This window comes from Erigeron canadensis, chromosome 4, assembly GCF_010389155.1.
Source record: "Erigeron canadensis isolate Cc75 chromosome 4, C_canadensis_v1, whole genome shotgun sequence".
Classification (NCBI taxonomy): Eukaryota; Viridiplantae; Streptophyta; class Magnoliopsida; order Asterales; family Asteraceae; genus Erigeron; species Erigeron canadensis.
Genome location: NC_057764.1, coordinates 37,202,486 through 37,221,454, shown reverse-complemented (window position 1 = coordinate 37,221,454; position 18,969 = coordinate 37,202,486). Strand labels below are relative to the sequence as shown.

The following is an 18,969-nucleotide window of genomic DNA, read 5'->3' as shown; positions in this document are numbered from 1 at the left end:
AAAAGAAATAATGCATGATAATGATAGTAATAGATTGAAAAGAATTAATGCATGAATATACATTAGAAAATAACAGTTGTTATTAGTTTATCCTTAAATTTGATTTTTTATTTTGTTTAAAATATATAGTAGAAGAGCAAATGTTGTGTTTGACCAATTATAAAGTCAATGACATCATCATTTTGATCTAAGCGTTGTAATTAAAATTTAATACTCATCTAATGGTTATTGTTTCTATTATATACTTTAAGACCATTATCAATACTTCTATTCTTCTATTCTACTATATAAAGATTATACACCCCTTGTTGAAAAGAAGAGTTGCGAAATGACCATTTTATCCTTAATAGATTAATTTACACCATGGGTCCTTTATCTTATAAATATTTCCACCAGCACCTTTACATTTACATCAACCTGCACCATTCGACATTGTCACCACCACCAATAATCGCCACCATGACCACCCGTCGCCGACACCACCAACTGCCATCACGGCCACCACCGCCGCATTGCGCAGGTACCGTGCTATATATATATATATATTATGTCATCTTCCACTTAAGTTTGAGTTAAGTTGATTTTAAACCCTTCATATTATAAATTACATCAACTATGTTATTCAAACTCTTTTTTATCAATTATTATTCAAAATTTGTATGGAAAGTTTATTACGATTTTTTAAAACTTTATTTAACTTTAAATTTTAAAATATCTCTTAAAAGTTCATTCTATTATTTTTTTAACTCTTTATTCTTGATAGATTATAATTCGTTAGACTCAACTCAATACTATTTTCATTATGATTCCCTAGCCATAAATGTTTATTTGTATTGATATCTTACTAAGCCATTGTTTTGTTTATTTTCTAACTTCTTTTTAGTATATTTGGTCTTTTTATATTATTTTAGTATAAATTACAAAACATACTTTATGTGAATTTATATACAGATAAATTCATTTTATTAAAACTTTACTGTTTGAACAATATATGTATATAGATAAAATAAAATGATAGTAATAGGTTGAAAAGAAATAATGCATAATAGAATGAAAAGAGTTAGTGCATAAATATATATGTTTAAAAATTAGCTATTATTGGTTTATCTGTAAAGTTTGGGTAGCATATTCCAAATTGATGTCCGATAGCAATGATAAACTTAAAAATAATTACTTATGTTAAAAAAAGGGGGAAAACATCTTAAAACTTTATGTTTAATATAAAATATATATGTATATTTTAGTGTTAGTTGTAAAACGCAAAAATATTTAGTTGTTAAAAATTGTTAATATTTTTATTTTAGCCAGATAAATTATTGTTGGATAAAGGTTATTATAAAGGTTCAGTGCTATATACTTTATAAAAATTATAATTGAAAAATAGCTTTATTTTACATGTTTCATAGTGATAAAAATGATTAACTTAGTATTGTTAAATACGTATATGCTTTTTTCTAAAACCTAAAAATTATTTATTTTTTAAAACTAAAAATAATCATGAATATTATATAGATTTCTTATTATTACACACTAATATATTTAGTTACATAAGGTTATACTTTATCCAAATGTATAAAGTAGAAGGACTAATACCGTGTTTACTTAATAATAATAAATTTGATAATGATACAATTATTTTGATCTAACGGTTGTAATTAAAAGTTTGAATTTATCAAATGGTCTTTAATTAGATTAGTGGGTACCAAATGGTACATGAGATTAGGGGAGTCTCATCAAATTACCTTTTTTATTAATGATTAATTTATTAAATTTATTTATAATATTTAAATACTGTTATAAAAGTTCAGGCTATATGTTTTATAAAACTATAATTGATAAATAGTTTTATTTTACATGTTTTGTAGTGATAAAAAAGATTAATTTATTAATTTCGTTTATAATATTTAAATAGGGCATAACCAAATTGCTATTAATCTATTAAAAATTATCAATTGATTGTTGATTGTCTTACGGAAGGAGTAAATAGATCTCCAATATAATGATTTAGTAATAAAATATTAACATCTTATTGTTTGTTAAAAATTTTTGTAAAACTTGAATAGGATATAAATACGATGTAGATATCATACATATATTTATTATTAACTATTAATATATTTAATTACAAAAGGTTATAGTTTGTCTAAATATATAAAGTAGAAGGACTAATGTTGTGTTTACTTAATAATAAATTTGGTAATGTTACAATTATTTTGATCTAAGGGCTGTGATTAAAAGTTTAAACTCATCTAACGGTCCTTGTTTCTTTATAAAAGAATTTAAGACCTTGTTATATATATATATTGGTAAAAGTGGTGCTTATATCAATGTATATATATGTAAAAGATTTACTCATATAATCTATCTTATTTTACACAAGTGTACTTATATCATTTGTATGTTAATATGCTTAACCTATCATTTTACAATTTAGGGGTTATTCTACACGTAAGTATATAAAAATAAAATACATGTTATTTGTCAGACTTAAAATTTCAGAAAAGTACGTAAAAGATTGAAAAACACAAAAATATCATCAAAAAGGATTTGATACATTAAATTCAATCACTCGTGTCTTATCAAATACAGATGTCGGGAATGATCAAACGATCAAGTATCAAAATGTATTTTGTCCAATAATAGTCGATTTAAGACTTCGTATGAATTATGATAGTGAATGTTCATGCCCTTATAAAACTTATTAACTCAATATTGATCAAAATAAAAGACTATTATGCTCAATTAGAATTGAGACCAAAGACATGGCCATACCCAAGACATGTTACAATACGCAACACCTAGAGGTATCTCACTATGTACGAATACATGAAAAGTTTTGCCATGAACATGAATTTGTATTTATCATTCTACAATTCCTATAGTCATATTAAGTAACTATGCCCAAAAAAAAATGATGAGTTACGATAACAAAGAGTCCACGATAAATTGTAAAATGATAGATTAAGCAAGTATGGTAAAACCTAACCATTAAAGTTAAAGTATGGTCTGAATCTTATTTCTATATCCAACATATTAGTGATCTTTGTATATAGGTTGTACCACTTTGCTCATTTAATATTTCCAGTTTTTTTTACTCAACTTGGCCCATCATGTATTTTTTTAGGAAAATTTTAACCCACTTACCTAAATTTGATTTCTAATTGGAAGTTCCAACTCAAAATATGGTATTAACTGAAGACACCACTATGTCGATGGTGAGAGTCTTTGCAATACACTTACTGTATTTGGACGTGACCAATTGCAGTAAGTTGTATACCAAGTTATGGCAAGATTACTTATTAAAGGTGACAAGTAAATAAGTAAAGACAATTGCAATAAGTAAATACAATAAAGTAAATATGGTGAGACCAAGTTGTACTTTTTCAAGTGTATTTTATTTATTGATATTAAATAAAATACAAGGTTGTTGCGGAACCAAGATAATAGACGAATGTAAATACACTAACAACCTATGAAATACAAATGATCTAGTACTTGAAAATTCTCCTTAACAATCGAAACACTTAATGTTGTGAAGTGTTCCTTTTTATGATTGAGAGAATATTGCACAAGTTCACCAAGAATATGTAAAGTCTGTTGTTGCAAAGGTTGTTTCTTGGTTGTGCAAAGACCTCTATTTATACGCAAAGTTGCCATTGGGATTCCAACTTTTTCGCTCAAATATGGTTGAGAGCATTTAAGGATGTATTTTGAAATCCTTTGAAATGCTAGATAAAGTATGACAATATCCAACCTGCTTTATGCATTTTTGTACTTTAATCAAAGACAATTGATATTTTCAGGATAAAGGTGCATAAACCTAAAAGATCTTCCTCGTAATCAGTGTAAAGCTTTATAAGTAATTTACACTAATACTCTCCAGTTCTTGATCTGGGTAAAATGTCAACTGGGCTTCGCTGCCATTGTCATTCTCTATCTTCCACTTGTTGTCTTCGACTTCAATTGGAATGTCTTCAGGTCTGAACAGATCTCGACTGGCAATTGCATAAATTGTACATTGCAACTAGACTTCTAATATTTCTGGACAACCTGCCAATTTTCAGCAAAACTGGACCTAACACTAACGCATCAAACTGTTAAATCAAGTCAATCTAGATAAGAAGAAAAGAGGTTAACTGGTTATTTCTTAAACAAATGCTTTGAGCGACCATTTATGGTAAATTTCTATATGAGAAGTAATCCTATGTAAGTCACTATGTTGTTAATACTTAATTAACGGTTATAACGATCGAGGACCTATATTTGAGATATTGGTTATACCGGTGGTATAACGGTGATTATAATATAATACAATGTGTATATATATAAATGTAAAATAATTAATTTTTAATACATGATAGAAGTCTAAAAATAAAATAAATCTAAATATTACAGAATACTCCTAGTAAATTTAAGCACAATAAGTCCAAATTCAAAAAAGAATAAAATAAAAAGGACAAATCATTGGGAGGGGTCACCACTTCTTGATGGTCGGGTCAATAGAGGGAACAGTGTTGATGGTGAGCACAACTAATAGGTTAGTTGCATATCTAGTAATGTACAACCCACTCACTGATTTTGTTTCCTCTTCCTCCATCACGACTGACTGCCGGTGAAGAAGAATTAGTAGAACTTGGTAATAGAGCATTTGGAATAGGATATACAAATGACTCCTCTAATCTAAAAGTGGTAATTTTTTCCAGATGCCGAGCATACGAGGGGATGTGCTCCGTATGCTATGACCTACTAACGAGTACTTGGACTCCGATCAAGTACACTGCAAAACCCATTTATATATCCACAGTGCTTGGTTCGTTTGTAGAGAATAACGAAAGCCTCTATTGGATGGCGATGGACGCAGGTGATGCGTCTAACACATACTCAATGCTCTTTCTTAATCTTAACTTGATGGTCTTTTCAGAGATTCGCTTTACCACCGGCTTTTCCATCTCAACATTTGGTACGGCAGATGGGAATCTACGTGCGCTTATGTTTATGAGATCAATACCATTGGGGGTACTGGTGGACGACACATGGCCAACCAACAGGTAGGGGGTTTACAGAATTCAGATGTTAGATACTGATGATCACTCTTGAAGATAATTAATGGATATTAAGTCATTCATTGATGAAGAAGAGTTCGAGAAGTTTTGCATTTTAACATTTCTTGGGGGGATTTTATTTAAAGCATTGAACAAGAAGACTGGAAAACATGACCTCATTTGTGTATAGTCTGATTCACAGAACATGTTTTCAAGTAAAAACCGCGGCCTCATTTGGACCAAAACTATTAAATTAGGTTTTTTGATCAAGTAATAAAAGATTTTAAACAACTTGTTAAATTTAAAGAGATGAATGAATCGAGGGTACTTACCATTTTATGTCATGTAGGGATTCAATGTATTCGGAAGCATGTGTGGATCCTGGATTGAATGGGGTCGAGGTTCTTACTTGAAAACATATCCTGTGAATTAGATCATACACAATGAGTTCATATTTTCCAGTCTTCTTGTTCAATGCTTTTAATAAAATCCCCCCACTGTTCAGAAATGTTAAGATGCAAAACTTCTTAAACTCTTTCTCATCAATGAATGACTTAATATTCATTAATCTTCTCCTAGAGTGACCATCACTATCTAACAATTATGTAAACCCCCTTCATGTTGGTTGGCCATGTGTCGTCCTCCAATACCCCCAATGGTATTGATCTCATAAACATAAGCGCACAAAGATTCTAGTCTAGCGTACCCAATGTTGGGATGGGGGTGCCGGTAGTAAAGCGAATCTTTGAAAAGACCATCGACTTTAGATTAGGAGAGAGCACTAAGTATGGGTTAGACGCATCACGGGCTATCGCCATCCAATAGAGGCTTTTGGTCTTCTCTAGAAACGAACCAACCACTTTAGATATATAAATGGGTTTTACAGTGTAATTGATATCATACCAAGTACTAGTTAGTAGGTCGTAGCATACTGAGCACATCCCATCGTATTCTCGACATCTGGAAAGGATTGCCACTTTTAGATTAGATGATTCATTTGTGTATCCTATTATGAATGCTCTATCACCAAGTTCCAATGTTTCTTCTTCAGCGGCAGTCAGTGGTGCAGGAGGAAATCAGTGACTGGGTTGTACATTACTAGATATGCAGCTAACCTACTAGTTGTCTCGCCATCAACACTGTTCATATTGACCCGACCATCATAAACTGGTGACCCCTCCCAATGCTTTCATTTCCTTCAATATAGTAACCCCTCAGCATGAGACTCTTAAGAGAAGAACAGGGAAGAAGTACATGTATCCCAACCTCCTATTCAATGCTCCGTCACTCCGTAATACCAAATTTTATTTACACATTTGCAGTGAAGTAGTGTGTCGCCTGACATCGCCTTAAAAATGTTATCCAGCATCTCACGAGGCAACTTTGAAAAGTCTCCCATAGCGGCATCTTTTTTTTCTCTGTCTTCAGCTTCGGCATCGCAAGCTTGGGCCATATCTAAAGAAACATATCTAAAATGCGCCAACCGATGCGAGAGAAGCTTGGCTGCAAGACTGCAAAATTTGCACAAAAAAGACACCAATCAATTAGTTATAGCCAAGTTTCTACACCAATTTACTAAAAGTAAACTTTCATTAAGTTTTAGAAGGTGCAAGGTTTTAGTTATATATATATATATATATATATATATAGGTTTTAGATAAAATAAAACACATATTAAAGTAAAACAAATAAAACAATAGGTTTCTCTTCACTGAAAATCACCGTGCATCATGAAATCATCGTGCATCAATTGCTTCGTGAATCTTCGTGCATCAAATTAACCATGATCTAAGGGTTAAGATCTTGTCTTATTTGATTTACTTTAATACTTGTTTTACAATAAAAAAAAAGGATAAATGCCTAGGAACCCCTTAGTCCCATAGAAGAATTTTTCCTCTCAAGCTAGCGACCCTGCAACGCTGCATGGCGGTGAGACCCCAGAAACCTTGGCTGGTTGAATATGCTTTTGCAGGGATTCGAACCTGGGTGGTGTTCTTACCAAGTCGCTTTTTAGGGGGGCAAGTGGCACTGGGATGTAACCTAGATGTACTCAACCCCTATATATATATATATATATATATATATATATTTATATGGTTTTAGGTAAAATAAAACAAGTATTAAAGTAAAACAAATAAAACAATAGGTTTATCTTCATTGAAAATCACTGTGTATCATAAAAATCATTGTGAGTCAAATGTTTTGTGAATCTTCGTGCATCAAATTAACCATGATTAAAGGGTCAAGATCTTGTCCTATATGTTTTACTTTAATACTTGTTTTACAATGTCCAACCCCTTTATATTTATACTCTTTTATAAAATAAACTTCCCCTTCTTCTTCTTAATTTTAAGAACCTGAAATGACACATTTACCATCCATCTTAATACATCCTTATTTCTATTTTTAGACTGTGAATAAAATGCCCTTACAAAAAAATTCAACCTTTATCTCTCCCCCACGCAGAAACACATAGCAAAAACTCTAACTCAAAATTCGTCCCCCTCTTTCCCCTTTCATATCCCACGTAATAATTCACCACACTCCGACTGCAATGAAATTACTTTTACGTCAATAACCACACCATCACCGTCGCCATTATCGTCGTTGCATTACGCGGGCACCAATCTAGTGTATATATTATATACGGGGGAAAAGAATATGAGGCTGTTAGGCACCTAAGTTGTGTGAAAAACCCCTCACATACCCTTTTTAAAACATCAAAATCATAGGGGGCAAATACTTATTCAAAATATTAAAATATTGGTATGTGATGGGTTTTTCACCCAAGTTAGGTGTATAACAACCCCATACTCACTTTTCTCTCTCTCTCTCTATATATATATATATAAAGCGAAAGATTTGGACTTGGTTTTATTAAATAAGTGTGTAATCTATCTATAATAATATAACTAAAAGAGGGGGTTGGGGGTACACTTGGCACCCCTAATCCACCTCCTAGATCCTAGTACTCCGTTCTTATTATTCCTCTAACTTTTTAATATTTATTTTAAAAAAAGAGTCCCAAAAATTATTATTATTTTATTATCTATATATACAACATAGGAAAAAACTTCACATATTCTCACTAAAAAAAACCTACGACCAAAAAAAAAAAAAAAAAAGTCAACTATCAAAAGGTTCGACCTCCTCCTATACCAGGTAACATGTTTTAAATTTTTAAAGATTATCACTTTTATGAAATTCAATATATTATAAACTTAAATTATTATTATCATTATTATTATTATTATTAGTATTGTAATTAAAAGTTGAAAAAAAAGGTAAACTAGAATCAATATTTATATAGAGTTAATTTTCATATGTCTCCTTTTTTAGTTTTCGTATTGATTAAATTGTGACATTGGTCATAGAGATTTAATATACTTAAATTCTAATTTTTTAGCTTTTGATTAATATACTTTGAGACTAGCCGTCCATTAGACGGGCTTGAGCACTAGTTAATCAATAAATCCTAACTTATATCAAAACCATTAACATTAATTAACTACAATCACGGATATGAAAGATTTCGACTTTCTTTTCTTCTTCTTTTTTTTTTTTAACTTAAAAAAATAATAAAATTGAAGGTATAAGCATTTTATATTACCGAAAAACGGATATAACGTATTTAGATTAGATTTATTCATATATTTATTTATATAGACCATCGACATATGCGTTGGCATAGAGATGCAGAAACAGTACAAGGCGCAGGACCAGTCCAGAAACCAGCCATTATCGGCGCAAAGCCTGGGTAAAAGACGCTAGTTCATGTAACACATAGAGCTCGAAAGTTCCCCATCTTTCAATCATTCTCAATTAAGAAATGTTTTACACGGACTGGTTAAAGCCCAGCTAGGTGATTGTAATTTTGAAGTATAAATAAGATGATTGCACAGTTTTTGACAACTTTTCTCTCAATTAAGTCCAGCATTTCAAAGTTTGTATACTCAACGTGAAATAATAAAATGGAAAACTTGTATTTTTGGCATCCCTATTCTTATTACATGTTTAATTAGCTAATGTATTTGTCATTAGCTAACTATGAGCGTAAACTTGTATTTGCCATTCTACAGTCCCTATAACAATATTAAGTAATTATGCCCCAAATACATGATGGCTAACAAAAACAAAGTGTACACGATAAATTGTAAAAAAAATACAAGTAATCGCACTTCTGTTTTCCCCCAAACCTGTTGAATCACTGAAGTTTGATGTTCCTTTTCAGTTTTAGCGTAGCAAAATTTTGGCTCGAATTAGCCTTTTACAAACACATTTTACAAAGACCTAAAATGTTTAGCAACTTGCCAAAAATCAAAATTCTTGATCAATAGATGATCATTATCATCATTCGCGACAACTATAAGATACCGATTTCATCAAAATGGCATTGATTACTGCCGCATGAAGCCACCACAGATAACTTCCAACTCAGATTTGATCTGTGAAGAAAGCCTTACACTGAATTTAAGATGCAGGTCAACTTTCTTGTTTATGTTTCTTCGGCTTACGCTTCTTCTGCTTTAGTCTCATCTTGGCAAAATCTTTAACAAATTTTTCCCACTCCCGCTTTTTCTTCATGTAAAGCATCATCGCAGCACGGGCATCTTCTATCTGTAATTGATGTGATCGATTTGCTCTAAAATTGTTCCCTTTATAAATAATATTTTTTTTTTTAAATACTTTGAAACGGAACTTACAGGACAATGCTCGCCGTTTTGGATCTTGACACCAAGGACTTCGGCTGCAAGATGTCTGAGTGCTTTGCTACGCCCTTCTCTGCATCATAGAGACGGTTTTATGTGTTAGTTATAGAAAATATTAACTATTTAGCCACGTTTGCAGATAAACTGTAGCAAATCATGGAAAGATCAGAATGAGGTACATATGCAATACTTTAGAAATGGTTGATATTCTGCAGTATCTCGTATATCCTGCTTCGGATGACTTAATAACAAGGCCTACAGAAAGAAAGAAAACCTTATAAATTCACATTAGATGCCTCTGTGTCTTGGTTATGCCATTTAGCTAAGACCCCAATATTTTCTCTTTTTAAATAGTTTATAATATATTTACATAAGTTTCTCAGCATACGATAACGGTTATGTTTTGTTGGTTATGCGACAACTGAGTATATAGAAGTAGCTAAAAGAGAGGTTAAATGAGTAAAAAAAAAGTGCCCAAATATGCATTTAGCAATCATACTTGCCACACAAAAGTTTTCTATGACAAATTTTTACAAAATTGGGTAAAATGTTTTTCAGGTCAGACCAGCCCAGCCAGCTCCAGCCCTTGCCAATAATAACCCATTCCTCCTTTCACCCATAACCATCTTAATGTAGTACAAAATCTGCATGACCTGCCACTTTGGCCGCCTCTGGTTGTGTTGACCTTCGCCACATAGATTAGAAATTTACCAAACTAACCTTAAGATCATTTCGTAATGCATGGCCAACAAGAGTCTTCCCTTTGAGCAATTCTGCCACTTCCTTCTGAACAACCCGAAAATCTTTTGCTGGAGATAGAATCATATTATGTAAGTCAAACTGATCACAGTTGAATATCCCAAAAACACTATAACTTACAAGGATAAATGGACACAAAGAAAAGCAAAACCTTTTTTTAAGTCTCGAGGTCGAATGCCACTTATTTGAGTACGAAAATCAACCACACGTTCAACGGGACGAACATGCTCGTCATATATAACGTTTCCCCACTTATTTACCTGCATATAAATGTAACAGTTTATTTGCACATATGTCCATTGTAAATTGCTGCTTTCCAAATACTGTATGGATTACTCAGATAACTTGAAGAGTGCAACCCAACCCCATTTCGGCATAGATTGACAGTTATTTTAGGGTCAGCCGGACCAATGACAAAAATAAATATGGTGATAATCAGAATATATAATATGAAATACAATTACCAATGTGACCCTTCCAAGAGCACTTTTGTTTCCTAGAGGGCTGACGCCAACCATTTCACAATCCATGGCAACCTCATTTGTGATACTGTCAAATTGCTACTTAGTTAATACGTGTCACAATTACATATCTAGTAATCAGAAACTATAAAGAAAATACAATCATGAAGCTTGCAACATCAAGATTTGGTCCATAAAAAGGTTCAAGTGCCCCCCTCCAATTTCTCCTATTTAAACGAGAATAACAGTATCATTCTCTTGACACAATGTTCACACCATATGAAAAACAAGAATGTTAAAATGTTATATTGTCTAAGGGGACATTTGGATATGTATCTAAATTGATTACTGTGATTTCTTACTAGAGAATTTGACGCACTAAAAAGATATTATCGTTCTGATTTTTCTAATTATTTATGGCCACCAAAATCAGATTTGAGGAGTAGCTACAACAAAACTGATTATTGATATATGTGTAAAACTCCCATCATTCCTGTTGCTATGTATCGGGGTGTCATAAGAGTAAAGCTGCTGAAGTTAAGGCACTATCCTAAACTGGTTTTAAAATTTTTTAGAGATTAGGCAATGAATAGAAGTTTAGAATAAAACTTAGATATAGAACATTATGAAATTGCAATAATTTTTACTGTTAAGGCCCCAATTAAGATACCGTTTTAAGCCTCAAAAGAGCTTGAGAGACCCCTTGTATCTATGATATTATGTATATGTGTGTGACCTCTAAAAAGGCTTAAATAGATTTTATACCTTGAATCGGATGAAGTCGGAGCAAGAACATTCACCTCACTTTCATTAACCTCCTCATTATCAGTCCTCTCTTTCCTCTTTCCTACAAAAACATACACACATTCTTACCCTAAAATAAACAAAAAAAATTATGAACAAACCTAATTTCAACAAATAAACTTTAGAGCATCAGGTATGGTCACCAAGACCCATAACGCCACATCTCACATCATTTTCCCTACTTAAACACTTTTACCCAGTTATCATGCAGGACTTCCAAGGACATGTTAAATTATGTTTAAACTATGTGTGAGAAGGGAAAAAAAAAACGTATGAGACGCCGATCAACCAGGTAATGGTTGTCGAGCTATGCGGGATATAAAGCCAAACACCATACCAAATGCTCTTAACAATGGAGGTGAATTGGTATCTTTCTAACTTAAAACATTTATGCACAATTAACGATTAATTCAAAGTATCTTCCCTTTTGCAAATAAAGTTTCAAACTTTAACACTTTTGGTAAATGGGTGTCTTAACTTCAACACTTATATAACTTCTAAACATTCAAAAAAAAAAATATTAAAAAAAATAAATAAATAGAAAAACAATAAGGGTTAAGCAAATTGACAAACCTAAAATAGAATCTTGGGTGTCTGATAATGGTTTCTTGGACCCATAGCCAAATTTCTGCAATCAACAATAAATAATATATAAAGAAAATAATTTTTTTTTGATAATAGTCAAAAGGGGCGTGTGTGTGTGTGAAGTGAGACTTACTTGACAGAGCTGAGCCCAGTTGGGATTGAGCTGCGTTGGCTTTTTCATCGGAATTTGTTTAACACCCCCGTCTGGCTGCTCTGCTATGTTATACAGTTCTGTATGTATCTAGGTTTCAGACCCCTTTTAGTAATTTCACCTTTCTACAAACCCGTCTTTATTTTATTTTATTAATTTTTTCTTTTTGATTTTATATTTCATGAGAACTACCGGGTAAATTTTATGAATTTAATATTCTTTTGCACTCCACAAAGACATGATTGCGTGAGGGATTTTTTAGCGTGATCTAATTAAGACATTGGAAGTTTGGAACATAATCTAGATTAAACACATTTATGGAACTAAAGTCTGGTATAAATAATTTTTGTTTAAAAATAACATAATTTTACATATACATTCTTATTTTAAGTTGCGAAAAGTCATCTTAATCTTATCTTAATATATACAAGACAGTTGAACTAATGACTTATTAACCAATCACATTGCTCGATTTCATCAAATTGACTTTTGATGATGTCATCATTTAGATAAACTACAAATAAAAAAATCCTAATAATCATTATCCAAATATATTATTATATTAGTATTTATATTGATTTGTAGAAAAAGTCTCTTTAATTTACATTTTTTTGTTTTTCATCAATAATTTACATTTTTAGCCCTGAATACTTAATTTATATTTATTTTTAGCCATTAACTTGAAAAAAAAATTTAAAATTTACAATCATTTAATTAAATAAAAAATTTTCAACATATGAAATATTTTCTATAAAAAATTATTTCAAAACCTAATGGCTTATTAACAAATATTAGATTAGATTTTTATAATTATAAATATTAATATTTAGTTTAATATTTGATATAAATACAATGTGACATTTAGATACATTTTATAAACACGATTTATAACAGCGGGTTACTTGAATCCTAAATCCAAATCAATATAAACTCCATTCAAGATTCATTCTATCACTCAATCAAAAAGGTGCATAATTTTCTCCTTTTCTACATATTAGTTTTGCATATTAATAGTTAAAGTTACAGTTGTCGCTCAAAACAAGAGTTCTAATTGTTATCAAGTAATATAAAAACAATCCTAATGGTTATCATATTATCATAGAATAAATGATTGAAAATAAACCTATGCGTGTCATGGACGCGCAACATGATTAAATACATATACTTGAATGTCAAGCACATGATCACAAATATGTGTATATCTTTTATTCTTAATTATTTTTCATAATAATATCACATTATGAGTACAACTGGTTTCAAAATATCATATAATGGAAAAATTATTATATATAGCATGTGGCTTATGGAATGACTACGGCAAACAATTTCATCAATATGTCGAGGCTAATAATGACAGTGACAAACATATGATTATTGTACTACAACTTGCAAAATATAACACTTAGAACCGTATTGCTTCAACATTATAAGCTTTTATGACTTAAATGTATGAACATCTAATATTGATAATATCGTAAACTCTGTGTCCAGTGTTGGACACGAGTATAAAATCTAGTGCAAACACTAAAAAAATGCGTCGTATTTTTTTTTCCTGTTGTTGATTTTAATTTTAATATAATATTGACATGCAACAAGAAACATACATAGTGAAAAAGTATATGTATATGCAAAATTGCAAGGGTCGTGCACCTTCTTTTAAATTTATTCGATGCATCGTCTTTGGTACTTTAATGTTGACATTTTGAATTAGAAGTTACGTAATGTACATTACAAATCTTGTTTTAATTTATCCGCAAATATAATAAATACAATATGAAGTGCGTAATCAAAAATAAATAGTTTAACTACACAAATATATATACAATCACAACGGGTCCGAAAATGACGTATTCATATTCATAACTTTATTATTTATCATGTGTTTATAATTAATAGGTCGACTAGTACGTATCTGTGTAATACCACGAGATTAACCGCACATTATAATCCATGATGATGTCATGACTTATTTTGCTACCCCTTTTCTTCTATTTATATAAGAAAAATGACTAATCCTCTTATTAAAATAATCTAAAAATCCTTTTAACACTCTAAGAGGATGATATGTGGTATCCACTAATTATCTTTCCAAATCTTGTCCCATGATTTTTCCACATGTCTCCATCCAGTAGTTAGGAAAATTTTTAAGCTATTTTGTTAGGAAAATTAATCGTCATTTCCCTTTATATAATTAAGATTGCTAGTATGTGTATGAAATGAGTTTCATAATTTAGTTAGATATCCTATAAAAGAATTTAGTCCAATATTTTTTTAGGGAAAAGTTAGGTAAAGTATGCAGTATCTATCTTAGGTAAAGCAGGGAGATTATGTAAAATTCAGGATGAGATTATGTTATCAAATTCAAAAGTTTAATTTGTAACTTTTTATAAAGTGTCAGTACCTAAGCTTAGATAAAGTCTGCAGTACGGATTATTTTCCCTATTATTTTTACTGTTATGTTATATAAAAATAAATTAGTTTCAACTAAAAATAACTATATTCAAAAGATGTATATACTTTATACATAAAAAGGATAACAAACTCTTTGGTGGCACCCAATCACCCGATCATATAGCTAATATGCGAGAGATATAGTGTGTAACACAATGGTTAAGTGGCCGGTCAAGATTTAAACTTATAACCTTCATTTTCATTTCGCATGTCTTTCAACACTAGACTGCCGTTACAAAGAGCAATGCCGGTTTAACAATAGATATATATTAGGCATGAGCCTAAGGCCCTCAAATTAAAAGGCCCCCATCTTTGATATTTTAGGTTTAGTGTTTTAGTTTTAGACTTTTAGATTATACCAACCTGCTCAAAATTGGATAGCAAACGCAAAATTTCTCCTACGAAAAGATGTACATTAAATCTTGATTACAAGAAACCTTCTCCTGAATACAGTGCAACACCTTTTATTTTCAAAATAAAAAGCTAGGTATATAAGATAAACTATCTTTTATTTGCTTTCTTTATATATATATATATTTTAATTTGTAAGTTAATGAAATAGGCCCCAAGATTGGTCTCGCTTAAGGCCCCTAAAAACCTTAAGCCGACACTGACAAAAAGTTATATATAGATATTTCCATTTTTTCGGAACCATGGATGACCAATGATCGATATAGCTTATCTGTGTCAAAACTAAAGTTTTCTATCTCATACCGTCAAAGATAATAAAATAGAGAAGGAAACAACAACATTTTTCTTTTAAATCGCAAAACTTTGCATTAAAACTCCTAAAGAATTTGTTGCCATTTAGTTAAACGGGAATTAGTTTCACGAGTTAGCTAGTAAGCTACAAGAAAGAAACAAACAACACAATGAGAACAAACTTTGCAAGCCTCAAACATTTACTCGTATAAAACAAAATTTAGCTGTTCTTCAAACATACATTAGCATTTTATATTTCTTTTAATTAATATATATAGTACAGATTAGCCATAGTTTTCATGGCAAACAAATAGTCCCTTGAAATTTTGAACGTGCAACCAATGGTTGCACGGGCGGAACCACACATATAAATAAGGGTTAGTCGGGGCTACGGGTCCGTAAAATTTTGTAGTATAATTTTTTCTGAAAAAAAATGTATTTTTTATTGGTACAACTGATCAAATAAATATTGGATATCGGTCAATGTAACTAATTTTAAACTTTTGAAAGATTTTCTTATCAATATAACTTATAAAGATGTATTTGTGCTAGTAAATATAAAAAATATACTACATTGAGACTCTAACTTGCAAGTTATCCTACATTCCTACCACTCAAAAACATCCCGTATGTTGCTTTCATTTTTTTTTTAGCACAACCCAAAGCTTGCAAATTTTTTGTTGTTTTCATATAAAGAAAAACAAGTTGAGTATTATAAATTATAAAATCTAAGAATAAAGCTTTTGATTTTCTCTTATAATTATGTGTGTCATGTTGATTTCTTTAAAATGAATAATTAAAAAGTTGAAAACCAACTTTAGACCCTTGTGATGCGATGTCTTATTATTATTATTATTACTCGTATTATTTTTTAACATACGTCTTATCTTCTTTTTCTTAAGTTGTTGTTTTTGTACATATATAAACACAAAAAGTAGAATTTGGTTGTATGTACACTCCATCCATACTTTAGAAACATCATTTTTTGGTCATTAATTATGGCAATAAAGTTGATGTTTGGAGGCCAAAAGTCGAAAAGCCATATATATCCATGCTCTGGCTATTGCATATAAGATTGAACAATATTTGCTAAATGATCAATGGCTCATGGCACATATTTCTCATCAATTTGATTTACAGTGTTTAGTTAATTACTTCTTTTTTTTTTATATAGTATGGATTTTTTTAACTAAATATAACAATATAGCCTAACGATATGTGTGTTGACCTATAAACATTTATAAATACAGTAATTAAATTAAACTTGTCCGTTGAATGGTAACATTATAATAAGTGATAATATCATAATAAATAGATATTATATGTTAATTTTAATACTCAATTGTAATAATTTTATTATAAAATATTATAACATGATTACTAAATACTTTATTATATGTATTGTCGTACATATAACTTAAAAAAAAGTAAAGTTTGAAAGTAAATAAACTCATAATAGTTACAAATCTAAACTTAAAACTTGGAATGGAATACCGTCTATACAAATAACAAACTGAATAGAATAAAAGGTAAAATTAAAATTAAAATCATATACATGCAAAAGAATATAGAGATTATCTTCTTAAATTGAAAAAAGATATTTAGAATATCCTCTCTAGGGGAAAGATAATTTGAGACCAACTAAAAAAAGTCCAAAAAAGGACCATTGATTTTCGTAAGTTATACACCACCATCATGATCTACTACGATATACAAGACTTTTTTGTAAAAACACTAAGACTTTCCAGCGACGGGTCCACAGAAAAATCATATGTAAGTTAACACATGTGTAAGTAACTTACACATGCGTAACTTAACTTACACATGTTTTTCTGGTGGGCTCGTCGCCGGAAAGTCTTAATGTTTTTACAAAAAAGTCTTGTATATCGTACTTGATAATAATGGTGTACAAAAATCAATGATCCTAGTTGGTTCTAAAATAAGAGGTGGTCTCAAAATGTCTCACCCTTATCCTCTCTATATATAAAGATGATAATAATATAGTGTAAAGGTATGTGTATTAACTCATAAACCAAAAAGTTACATGTTCGGATGTTCCAATCCCGTAGAAGATAAATGTGTGAATATTAACGCGTTTTTCTAATACATATATACATTTATAATGTAATTTTATTATGGAAAATGTTAAAGGAAGCACTTAGGGCTTCAATTAACGTGTATAAAAAGGTTGTAGATTTTCATATTAAATGTCGGTCCTCTGATTTTTATGATAAATGTATAACTAATAAATGCACTTTAACGAAAGCCCTTAGCAAAACTCATTTATTATATCAAATATAAAACAAAATAATCTAACCGTCTTTAACCAATGCCTATTGTTAGTACTCATGCCATGCTGCAAACACCAACAACTTGTAGGACATGATTTGTTGAACAAAGCTCACCCAAACAAAGTTTCTATTTATCCATTTGATGAGCTCCCAACATATGAGTATGCAATAGTTTAATATGCGCATTTTCTAATTATCTGTGATTTTCAGAATAAGTCAATATTTGAATAGAATTTACAAAAAAGAAAAAGACCCGAACAATTCTTTCACATTGACATACAATATAACATGTGTAAAGTTTGAATACTTTGTTAACGTCTTCATATTGTTATGTTCATCATTATCTATATCTATAACTATTTATAAAAAAAAACTAGGTATTCTATTTTTAAAATTTCATGATCTCTTAAAACATTTATAGTATACATCTTTTATCTACTAAATTACCTTCATTAACTCCTTAAATCACATAAGTTATTTTACATCAATTATATATTTTACTCGTCGTCGTTGCTACTACAAGTCGTCACTGTCACCACCGACACGCCGCCACCTACACCGCCCATTTTACGGATATTCGTCTAGTATTGTATATTATTGAGTGGAGGTCCCCTTGAGTTGAAAACTTGAGGGGTCAAGTTAAAGGAATCTCAACCCTTGAATAAAAATTAAAGGTCAAGATTTAAAGCTAATCTTTTAATCTTGATCATTGATTTTAATTCAATGGTTGATTTTTCTTGGTCAAGTTGAGGCACCTGAGTGAATCCTTGCCCTATATTATTATATGAGAAATGAGAATATGTGATTTTTAGATATATATAAGTTTGGGTTAAAACCCCTTACATCCTGGTATTTTAAGTCGTAAAAATATGTGGCCAATCATTTATTAATTATATGATAAATATTAAAAAATGATATGTGAAAGTTTCTATATCTAAACTTAAGTTTGTAACATCGATATATTCACTTTTCTCAACATATATATCAACATTTACAAATCAATGTGTTTTTGAT

General features: G+C 30.5%; 1 protein-coding gene across 1 annotated transcript; it reads right to left on the bottom strand.

Annotated features, from left to right (window-relative positions):
• Positions 1–9,166: 9,166 nt before the first annotated feature.
• Positions 9,167–12,619, bottom strand: LOC122596638 (RNA exonuclease 4). The gene is made up of 9 exons (XM_043769251.1): positions 12,494–12,619; positions 12,349–12,403; positions 11,737–11,818; positions 10,975–11,059; positions 10,662–10,770; positions 10,472–10,560; positions 9,942–10,006; positions 9,746–9,824; positions 9,167–9,659 (listed from the first exon to the last, which is right to left on the bottom strand). The coding sequence occupies exons 1-9, from the start codon at positions 12,539–12,541 to the stop codon at positions 9,525–9,527; spliced, it is 747 nt and encodes a 248-aa protein (XP_043625186.1). The 5' UTR covers positions 12,542–12,619; the 3' UTR covers positions 9,167–9,524.
• Between the last annotated feature and the right edge of the window lie 6,350 nt (positions 12,620–18,969).

Bases quoted from the DNA above. Each gene is read 5' to 3' on its own strand.
- LOC122596638 (XM_043769251.1), bottom strand. From the start codon at position 12,541: ATGAAAAAGCCAACGCAGCTCAATCCCAACTGGGCTCAGCTCTGTCAA. The intron at 11,819-12,348 runs GTTTGTCAATTT...ATGTTTTTGTAG, and splicing joins CACCCAAGATTCTATTTTAG to GAAAGAGGAAAGAGAGGACT. The intron at 10,561-10,661 runs GTTTTGCTTTTC...TTCTATCTCCAG, and splicing joins ACCTCGAGACTTAAAAAAAG to CAAAAGATTTTCGGGTTGTT.